Below are 10,961 nucleotides of genomic sequence, written 5' to 3' on the forward strand. Positions count from 1 at the left end.
TCCTCTGCATCGGCAGGCGGACTCTCAACCACTGCGCCACCAGGGAAGCCCGTGAGACTTTCTTAAATCGGGCGGAGATTCATCTTCCCATGACCTCCATACATGGCTCTAGTCCTGCCTTTTGGGGTCACGCATGAGATCTACAGCCCCTCTCCTGACAGCCTTTTGCATCACGTGAGAAAGGATCACATCCTAACTGAGGCTTTTTCTTTGATCAAAAAGACCCCAGTTTCCTATAGAATTTTTTAAAATCCATGAATTCATAGTGATCGAAACAAATAATTGAACAAAAAAAATACTGGGCAAGTCAAATAGCCTCTCTGCAGCTCAGGTTTCTTATTTACGAAGGTGAAATCTCCCTACCCATGTATACTGAAGAAAGCCGTCGTGAGGCTTCATAAAATGTCACAAGTGGTGGTCATTGTTACTAAGATGCTGACTCAGAACCAGTCACCGTCAACCTTCCTCCAAAGGATTTCATACAGTCCCCACAATCCAGTATGAATTGTAATGAAGAAGAGATTAAAATAATATTGTACCTTTTGCAAAACCCCACACAAATGTCCAAGGCAGAGACTCCCAAGGCCACTGCAACCAGAAATCGAGAGAGAAAACTACTTTGTTCGGTGGTGGCTGTTAGAGGAGAAATTATGGACACCCCTTCCCAGGACTCTAGAAACTACTGGTGACTCGCTGTGGTCACCCCCCTCCTTTAACCAATCACGTATCACTGTCGTTCTGATGAAGCCTCCTCCACTTAAAACAAGGATTCCCACTCTTCACTGGATGAGGAACAGATGACCTAACCTCTGCTACAGGGATTTCTCCTCCTCTGCCCAAAACTCACCCCAAAAAAGGAGGGAGTAGAGTGAAAAGGGTTCAGAAAAACTGGTGTGGTTGTTAATAGGATTCTTGTTATTATTACTCCTAACAATTATTATTATTACTATTATAATAAATATTGTAATAATTATTATTATTATTACTCCTAACAATAATCCCACTGGATAACATTGTCCAAGTATTTTCACATATTTCTCTCCTGTGACCGCCCCCCCAGTAACCAGCAAGGGTAGGAAAGCAGTTATTTTATTGTCCTCTCTTGGCTAAGGTGAATTAAGTGATTTCCCGTGGTCACACAGGAAATTAGTGACATAGGTGCAACTGGAAACCAGTTGCTCTGGTCCTGGTGCCACCTCTGTGCTCGGTCGAAAATGGAACCCATAAGAAAAAATCTTATGGCAAACATCTCTCCTGAAGTGCTAGGTGCCATTTATCCCCTTCTAAAGTGTCTGCAAGGTCCCTCGCACACACTTACTGGACGTCTCTGAAGACCACAGTCACACGGTAGTTGTTTTGAACTTCGATGTCCCACACACACTTGGCATCGTTCGGATACTCCCCAGGGAAGGATGGGCTGAAAAAGCTCCCTGAAGGTTGGGACAGGAAGCCTCCGCAGGAATAATTTGCTGTTGGGATAAAATGGAAATACTGATGACCCACAATGCACACTGCACCGTCACCTGGGGGAGATTTTTTTAACAATTCCCAAGACAGAAACCCACCAGGCGGTGCCTAGACCCAAGCTACACACTGATGGTCAGTGGGGCGCCCCTCCACAGAGACTGCACTTGGGGAAAACATCTCCCCACCATTCTCCTCATCCCTCCCCGGTGTCCCTGTCACTGAGGAGAAGGGAAAGGGGACTTGTCAGGGAGCTCAGAACTTACTGGCTGGGCGGGTGAGGTTGTAAACAGGATCTGTTGACAAAGAGAAAACATAATGATCAGTTCCCTGGTACCCTTGACACAACTGTTGAGTCCTTGCTGGCTCTGTGCCTGGAAATGTGCCAACCCTGGGTTCACAGTGAATGCTGGATAGAGGCCTTGCTCTCAGGGACCACACAGCCTGCAGGAGAGGATGGAAAAAAGCAAATCCCAGTGTCATGGGCTGGGACTGTGATGGAGCAAAGCCCAGGAGATGGTGGGAGCCTGGAGCTTTGGCTCCTGACCCAGACTGAGCAGGGAAAGGGGGGTAGATTATCAGGGAGGCAAGGCAGAAAGGGAGAAAGGGTGTTCCAGGCAGAGAGAACAGTGTGTGCCAAGGAACCTAGGTGTACCTGGCACATTTGGGGAACCTCAGTGTGTATGCAGCAGGGACAGGAGGGATGGCGGGAACTAGCCAGACAACAGGAGAGAATTGTGCAGAGCCCTAGAGGTTGTCCTGAGCAGTGAGGATCTGTGACCAGAAGGCCCTGAGGAATCAGTCCCCGAGACTGGGACTGACCTTGGCATCTTTTGAAGATGCCCCTAGCTGCACTGCAGAGAATGGATCAGAGGGGAGGGGCGGCCGGAAGCTGCTGCTGCTTCAGGAAGCCAGGTGGTGAAGAGGGGAGGGTGGGGACGGAGAGGAAAGATCTCAGGGGTGGAGGGAGAGGGGGAGCTCAGCAGCAGCTCAAGGGCAGCCGGTCAGGAGCTCTTGCTGATTACACACCGAGCTCGGAGATGAAGCGGCTGCAGCCAGCCAGCACTGACCGCAGTCTAGTGTCCAAGGGGAGGGGTGGGATCTACACGGGGGAGGGGGGCAGCCTCGCCTAGGGACTGACCAGAGATCTGAATCTTAGGCTGGCCAGGCTACTAAAGGGCAAAGAGGAGCCTAAAGAGAGGCCCAGCCCTCCTGGGGTTGGGACATCAGCTGCAGGCGATGCCACGTGCCAGAAAAGGCAGGAGAGGCAAACTCTTTGGAGAGCGAGCACTGTGACTGCAGCTCGGGGACCAGCAGCCAAGGCTGGAGAGAAGGAGCCCGTGCCCTCTCAGTCAGGTGGAGAAATATGATATTTATTCTGAGTGGTTGCAGTTGATGGGTGCCACCAATCTAGAAAGAAAATGAAGTGATTTTAGGATATTGCTGGATCATTTTTTAATTCCATGGTCATCAGTTTGATGGAGAAAATAAATCCTTTTCCTTACTGCAGGACTTCTCAGAGCCTTGACCATTCCAATTTAACACTGTGACTGGCCAAAAAGGGTCGGAGTATATAGCACTTCCCAACATATTTAGCACCAGATATTTTCTCTGTATCATAAAGATCATTTGAGGGATTGCTCTCAACGTGCAGCATTCTTTAACAGACAAACGTTCGTAGGAGTGTTCCTCGGCCATGTTTTTAGCATGGTCACAGTTCTCTATGGAATGACTACGAGTTATTTTCATTGGAAACAACCAGAAAACCAAACCTCTTCCCCCACAGCGTCTCTGAATGAGCGCTGGCAGCAAGCGGTGGCAGACCAGAGGGGCCCTCCAGCCAGAGATGAGTAACAGCCATAGTTTGGGGGACTCAGCTTATCACTAAAACGGATTCCAGAGTCCTCAGAGGGAAAGCACCCCATAGGAGGAGGCTGCTCTTCTATTTCTGGAAACCCGTGAGGGTAGAATTCCGGAGAGGAGTCTTGGGTTGGGCGGCAGTGACTCACCAGCGGTAGTAGGGTAGGTTTCTGGGCCTGCAAGAAAGAGGAAACGGGATTAGCCTCAGCACCCAGTATGTGCTGAAACACACCCAGCGGGTTCCTGAGAGAGACATGCTGAATGCCTGGCCCCTACCCTCCAGGGCATGAGAAGGGCGGCCTGGGAGTTGTCCAGGAGAGCTGAATAGCAAACCTCAAACTCAGATATCAGTCTCCACAATAAAAACGGTGTTTGGGGAATTTGTCGTTGCAACCTGTACTCACCCTTTTCTGGCCTGGTGGGCCACTAAGGAAGGTACTACACCAGACCCAAGAAATTCAGGGACCAAGGTATATGGTTGATGCATTCAGGGAAACTGCCCATCCTTCAGGGAAGTTCAGTGTGAGAGGAGCCAAGAACAAACAGCCTTTTTCTGGGGAAAACCACACTAAAATTGAACCTCAATGACTTGGGAGCCAAGCTGAGCAGATGACACTGGCGGCCACGTGGTGCCCACAGCTGTGGGAGTTCCAACTGCTGTGGGAACTGCTCTGCAGGCACCCAGACTGAGGGATCCAGGCACCCAACATCACCTATTTCCAACGTCAAGGTGATTAGCTCTGTGTCTAGATGACCGAGTGGACCCAGACCAGTCATCAGCCTCACAAAATTCATGGGCCCACTGAGGCACCAAGACTGAGGGGTCCAGTTCGAAGTCCAAATCCCATGTGTGATCTATCAGGCCGGACCGTAGGTGATGACAAGGCTGTGCCCAGCAGGCCACACAGGGTCCACCGCCCTGCACACGGCAGGGCTGCTGCCCAGATGGTGCATCCCAGTTCCCTGGAGGGGCTACCGTCCCGGACTCAGGAACCAAACCCTGGGCCACCTGCAGTCCTCGGCCATGAACTCAATTCAGAGACCTCATGACAGAACTAGCCTCTTTTGCCTCTGGCTTGCACTGTGGCAGGAGAAAAAGGACTTCAAGTCACTTTCAGTTTGGTTCTTTGTTCTCATTCACCAGCTACATGCCTGGCAGCTTGTCAAAGAGCTCATACTAATCCTTAGCAGAGAGACAAGGTGATGTAAGGAATCGAGAAATGTAGAAAATGCTTTGAGAGGGGATCAGAGTGTCAGAAGGAAACCACTCCCCCAGTGCGGGACCCCAGCTTATTCGAGACCAACCTGAGCAGATGACACCGGCGTCCTCGCCGTGCCCACAGTTGTGTGAGTTCCAGCCCCTGTGAGGGCAGCTCCACAGGTAGCTCTCGTGCCCCGAGCAGCTCACGTCGTCCAGGACGATCGGCCCTGAGCCCTGACCGTACCGGGCACTTCCAGGGGCCGACGTGGCCCAGCCACAGCCCAGTTGCCTGCAGACCACGTTGGCATCGTTGGTGTCCCAGCTGTCGTCACACACGGTGCCCCAGGAGCCTCGGTACAGGACCTCCACCCGGCCCCGACACCTGTCACCTCCATTCACCAGCCTCAGGGCCAATCCTGATTCAGTTCCTGGAAGGAGATGGGAAAATGCACTCTCCTGTGTCTTCCGGAGGAAGAGGTCCTGAGGACCGAACGCAATTCAGAATCCTTCCAGGGAAAGACTTCTGAGTTCAAGGTAATATTTTCCTTCCGGAGGACCTGACTGAGCCCGGTCATCATCATTTATCCCCACGGGGATATTCGATAGAACCCTTGGCTGTGGACAGAGGAACGCATGTTCTCTGATGGGTTCCCCACAAGGCCCAGGAATTCAGTGGCTGATCTCAGCCTTGGGAAGGAGGTGGGAAGAGGGGAGGCCCACAGCCTGAATCCCCAGGGACCACTGGGATGAGCTTGAGCCCTTGCTCCTTCCAAGACCCTGCCAAGGGGCCACCTTCAGATGTTCACTCCCACATGGGAACCCACTCCATCAGGCCAAAGGTTATTCTAAACACTACTTTTCGCTGAGCACTCACTCATGTGATTTTCAAACTCCATAGTTAACCTGACTCTTGAACCAGCCATGCACCCACTGAAAATTTTCAGAGCATATGGACATGATAAGGGACAAGGCATCTATTGGTAGCAGGCTGTTCAGAGTCCTTCCAGGGCTTGTCAGCCCAAGGGCTAGAAAAAACACATACTCTCTCCTCTCCGGGGCTGCAGACCAGTGGCTAACAACTGCCCCTTGGCAGGACGCAAGCTGACGGTGACGTCCATAAACATAAGACAATAGAGGTACTAAAAGTACAAAGGAAAAGCTGTACTGGAACTTCTGGATCCAGCTCTACCTGAAGACCGTCCTACCTCTTAGCTAAGGAAGTCATCGCGGCACTCACTCCCACCCCCAACTCAAGAGAGTGTGAGCTGGGATCTGGTCACTTGGCAACCAAAGCATTCTGGGTAATGTATGCCACAACTGGAAGGTGACGGTTCTCCACAACTCTGGCACGCGAAAGGAACCCCCCACGTTAGATGAGGCTGTGAGCTCAGAGGCTCAAAGCAAGAGTCAGGAATAGCACCCAGGCCTGATGAGTGGAGTGTTTTGCAGGATCCAAGTGACGCTTACCATCGGCAGGGGTTGTGGGCATCCACCAGCCTGAAGGAAAAGCACAGCAGGATTAGAGACGTGTCTACAGTCAGGGTTGCTCTAGGGAGCTATCACTCACATCAGAGAAAGTGGAGTCTGAGACTCTCCACTGCCTGGGGGAGGAATAGGCCTTTTCTGAGAGCTTGCCGTGAGCCAGATCATGCCCTCCAATGTCCACGGCATGGCGATGAGGCGCCCCACTCCACAGGAGCAATTAGCACGCTCTCTGGACTGAATGCTCTCTGGGGAAAGTATCCCTTTTGGACTCCTCGGTGGGGTGTGACCCGAAACAGCCCCGTTCTCCCTGCACACATAACTCTCGGTCTAGACAATGCTTTCAGGCAGAAATGACGCCAGGACAGGCCTCCCTATCAACCAAAGCTCTGGGGAGACACTGTGTAGCCACAATGCCCTTAAATCGCTGAGGCAGACCCGAGGACCCTCGTGCTATGGCCCCTCTGGAAGCGTCTGCTCGCTCTAGAGTGACCAGGGCAGGTACTGAGAGGTGGCAAACGTCCACTCGCTCCACCTGGGGCTCCTGGTTGGAGTCTGCGGAAGTGAGTGGGGAGGGAGGGGACACCCCGGAGTCAAGAGGCACAGGACTCACCTGGCAGGAGCGTGGACTGGGGCCTGGCAGCTGGGAGAGAGAGAAGGCATATCAGACACCTTGCACAGAAGGGGCACCACAGGGGCAATGGGGGACGGCGCTTAACAGGTGAGACGCTCAGTCCATGCCTGAGCCCTGCCACGCAAGGTGGGACCTGTGGCATCCTCACCCCCCAAAGAGGCTCCTCCTGAGAGGTCCAGGCAGCCCAGCATCCTTTATTTCCAGTGTCAAGCTGATTAGCTTAGTGTCTAGATGCCCGAGTGGACCCACACCAGTCATCAGCCTCACAGCATTTATGGGCGCACTGAGGCAGCAGCACTGATGGGTCCAGGTTCAAGTAAAATCCCGTGTGTGATCCGTCAGGCCCGAGCGTCAGTGATGACAAGGCTGTGCCAGGCATGCCACACAGGGTCCACTGCGCTGCACATGGCGGACCTGCTGCCCAGACAGTGCATCCCAGTTCCCTGGAGGCGCTACCGTCCCGGACTCAGGAACCAAATCTTGGGCCACCTGCAGTCCTAGGCTATGACCTCCATTCAGAGACCTCATGACAGAACTAGCTTCTTTTGCCTCTGGCTTGCACTGTGGCAGGAGAAAAAGGACTTCAAGTCACTTTCAGTTTGGTTCTTTGTTCTCATTCACCAGCTACATGCCTGGCAGCTTGTCAAAGAGCTCATACTAATCCTTAGCAGAGAGACAAGGTGATGTAAGGAATCGAGAAATGTAGAAAATGCTTTGAAAGGGGATCAGAGTGTCAGAAGGAAACGACTCCCCAGAGATGGACACCTAGGTTATTTGAGACCAACCTGCACAGACGACACTGGCGTCCTCGCTGTGTCTACAGTTGTGTGTGTTCCAGGGGTTGTGAGGGCAGCTCCACAGGTAGCTCTCATGCCCCGAGCAGCCCACGTCATCCAGGACGATCGGCCCTGAGCCCTGACCATACTGGGCATTTCCAGGGGCTGACATGGCCCAGCCACAGCCCAGCTGCCTGCAAACCACGTTGGCATCATTGGTGTCCCAGCTGTCGTCGCACACGGTGCCCCAGGAGCCTCGGTACAGGACCTCCACCCGGCCCTGACACCTGTCACCTCCATTCACCAGCCTCAGGGCCAATCCTGATTCAGTTCCTGGAAGGAGACGGGAAAATGCACTCTCCTGTGTCTTCCGGAGGAAGAGGTCCTGAGGACCGAAAGCGATTCAGAATCCTTCCAGGGAAAGACTTCTGAGTTCAAGGTAATGGTTTCCTTCCGGAGGACTTGACTGAGCCAGGTCATCATCATTTATCCCCACGGGGCTGTTTGATAGAACACTTGGCTGTGGACAGAGGAACGCATGTTCTCTGATGGGTTCCCCACAAGGCCCAGGAATTCAGTGGCTGATCCCAGCCTTGGGAAGGAGGTGGGAAAAGGAGAAGCCCACAGCCTGAATCCCCAGGGACCACTAGGATGAGCTTGAGCCCCTGCAGCAGGAGCCCACCAGAGACAGCTTCCCAGACCCCAACAAGGAGCCACCTTCAGATGTTCACTCAGACAAGGGAACCCACTCCATCAGATCCGCGGTTATTCTGAAGACTACTTTTCTGCTGAGCACACACTCATGTCTTTTTTCCTTTTTTTTTTTTGCGTTATGAGGGCCTCTCACTGTTGTGGCCTCCCCCATTGCGGAGCACAGGCTCCGGACGCGCAGGCTCAGCGGCCATGGCTCAGCGGCCCAGCCGCTCCACGGCACGTGGGATCCTCCCGGACCGGGGCACGAACCCGTGTCCTCTGCATCGACAGGCGGACTCTCAACCACTGGGCCACCAGGGAAGCCCACTCATGTCATTTTTAAACCCCAAACTTATGGTGACTCTTGAACAAGCCGTGCACCCGCTGAAAATCATCAGAGCACATGGACATCATTACGGAGAAGGCATCTATTGGTAGCAGGCTGTTCAGAGGCCTTCCAGGGCTTGTCAGCCCAAGAGCTAGAAAAAACACATACTCTCTCCCCTCCTGGGCTGCAGACCAGTGGCTAACAACTGCCCCTTGGCAGGAAGGAAGCTGACAGTGACGTCCATAAACATTAGAAAACAGGGGGAATGAAAGTGCAGGGGAAAAGCTGTACTGGAACTTCTGGATCCAGCTCTACCTGAAGACCGTCCTACCATTGACCTATGGAAGTCATTGCGGCCCACACTCCCACCCCCAACTCAAGAGAGTGTGAGTTGGGATCCTGTCACTTGGCAACAAAAGCATTCTGAGTAATGTATGCCACAACTGGGAAACGAAGTTTCGCCATAACTCTGGCACGCGAAAGGAACCCACCACATTAGATGAGGTGGTGAGCTCAGAGCCTCAAACCCAGAGTCAAGAATTGCACCCAGGCCTGATGAGTGGAGTGTTTTGCAGGATCCAAGTGATGCTTACCATCGGCAGGGGTTGTGGGCGTCCACCAGCCTGAAGGAAAAGCACAGCAGGATTAGTGACGTGCCTACAGTCAGGGTTGCTCTAGTGACCTATCACTCACATCAGGGAAAGTGGGGTCTGAGACTCTCCACTGCCTGGGGGAGGAATAGGCCTTTTCTGAGAGCTTGCCGTGAGCCAGATCATGCCCTCCAATGTCCACGGCATGGCGATGAGGCGCCCCACTCCACAGGAGCAATTAGCACGCTCTCCTGACTGAATGCTCTCTGGGGAAAGTATCCCTTTTGGACTCCGTGGGGGGCTGGGACCCGAAACAGCCCCGTTCTCCCTGCACACATAACTCTCGGTCTAGACAATGCTTTCAGGCAGAAATGACGCCAGGACAGGCCTCCCTATCAACCAAAGTTCTGGGGAGACACTGTGTAGCCACAATGCCCTTAAATCGCTGAGGCAGACCCGAGGACCCTCGTGCTATGGCCCCTCTGGAAGCGTCTGCTCGCTCTAGAGTGACCAGGGCAGGTACTGAGAGGTGGCAAACGTCCACTCGCTCCACCTGGGGCTCCTGGTTGGAGTCTGCGGAAGTGAGTGGGGAGGGAGGGGACACCCCGGAGTCAAGAGGCACAGGACTCACCTGGCAGGAGCGTGGACTGGGGCCTGGCAGCTGGGAGAGAGAGAAGGCATATCAGACACCTTGCACAGAAGGGGCACCACAGGGGCAATGGGGGACGGCGCTTAACAGGTGAGACGCTCAGTCCATGCCTGAGCCCTGCCACGCGGGGTGGGACCTCTGGCATCCTCACCCCCCAAAGAGGCTCCTCCTGAGAGGTCCAGGCAGCCCAGCATCCCTTATTTCCAGTGTCACGGTTATTAGCTCTGTGTCTAGATGCCCGAGTGGACCCACACCAGTCATCAGCCTCACAGCATTTATGGGCGCACTGAGGCAGCAGCACTGATGGGTCCAGGTTCAAGTTAAATCCCGTGTGTGATCCGTCAGGCCCGAGCGTAAGTGATGACAAGGCTGTGCCAGGCATGCCACACAGGGTCCACTGCGCTGCACATGGCGGACCTGCTGCCCAGACAGTGCATCCCAGTTCCCTGGAGGGGCTACCGTCCCGGACTCAGGAACCAAACCCTGGGCCACCTGCAGTCCTAGGCCATGACCTCCATTCAGAGACCTCATGACAGAACTAGCCTCTTTTGCCTCTGGCTTGCACTGTGGCAGGAGAAAAAGGGCTTCAAGTCACTTTCAGTTTGGTTCTTTGTTCCAGTTCACCAGCTACATGCCTGGCAGCTTGTCAAAGAGCTCATACTAATCCTTAGCAGAGAGACAAGGTGATGTAAGGAAGCGAGAAATGTAGAAAATGCTTTGAGAGGGGAACAGAGTGTCAGAAGGAAACCACTCCCCCAGTGCGGGACCCCCAGCTTATTCGAGACCAACCTGAGCAGATGACACCGGCGTCCTCGCCGTGCCCACAGTTGTGTGAGTTCCAGCCCCTGTGAGGGCAGCTCCACAGGTAGCTCTCGTGCCCCGAGCAGCTCACGTCGTCCAGGACGATCGGCCCTGAGCCCTGACCGTACCGGGCACTTCCAGGGGCCGACGTGGCCCAGCCACAGCCCAGTTGCCTGCAGACCACGTTGGCATCGTTGGTGTCCCAGCTGTCGTCACACACGGTGCCCCAGGAGCCTCGGTACAGGACCTCCACCCGGCCCCGACACCTGTCACCTCCATTCACCAGCCTCAGGGCCAATCCTGATTCAGTTCCTGGAAGGAGATGGAAAAATGCACTCTCCTGTGTCTTCCGGAGGAAGAGGTCCTGAGGACCGAACGCGATTCAGAATCCTTCCAGGGAAAGACTTCTGAGTTCAAGGAAATTGTTTCCTTCCGGAGGACTTGACTGAGCCCGGTCATCATCATTTATCCCCACGGGGATAT

The 10,961-nt window shown here is 53.8% G+C and overlaps 1 protein-coding gene across 1 annotated transcript in view; it reads right to left on the reverse strand.

Annotated features, from left to right (window-relative positions):
- The window catches only part of DMBT1 (deleted in malignant brain tumors 1), a gene marked incomplete at its 5' end in the record, with an annotated part of 20,442 nt that extends 9,600 nt beyond the window's left edge, over positions 1-10,842 (reverse strand). The window contains 9 exons of the mRNA XM_007451120.1: positions 1,319-1,469; positions 1,731-1,760; positions 4,609-4,953; positions 5,568-5,664; positions 6,390-6,562; positions 6,621-6,650; positions 7,427-7,750; positions 9,660-9,689; positions 10,467-10,842. Of these exons, the coding sequence (XP_007451182.1) occupies positions 1,319-1,469; positions 1,731-1,760; positions 4,609-4,953; positions 5,568-5,664; positions 6,390-6,562; positions 6,621-6,650; positions 7,427-7,750; positions 9,660-9,689; positions 10,467-10,842 (1,556 nt within the window). The remainder of the gene's footprint in view (positions 1-1,318; positions 1,470-1,730; positions 1,761-4,608; positions 4,954-5,567; positions 5,665-6,389; positions 6,563-6,620; positions 6,651-7,426; positions 7,751-9,659; positions 9,690-10,466) is intronic.
- Between the last annotated feature and the right edge of the window lie 119 nt (positions 10,843-10,961).

This window comes from Lipotes vexillifer, unplaced genomic scaffold (genome assembly GCF_000442215.2).
Source record: "Lipotes vexillifer unplaced genomic scaffold, Lipotes_vexillifer_v1.1 scaffold1842, whole genome shotgun sequence".
Taxonomy (NCBI): domain Eukaryota; kingdom Metazoa; phylum Chordata; class Mammalia; order Artiodactyla; family Lipotidae; genus Lipotes; species Lipotes vexillifer.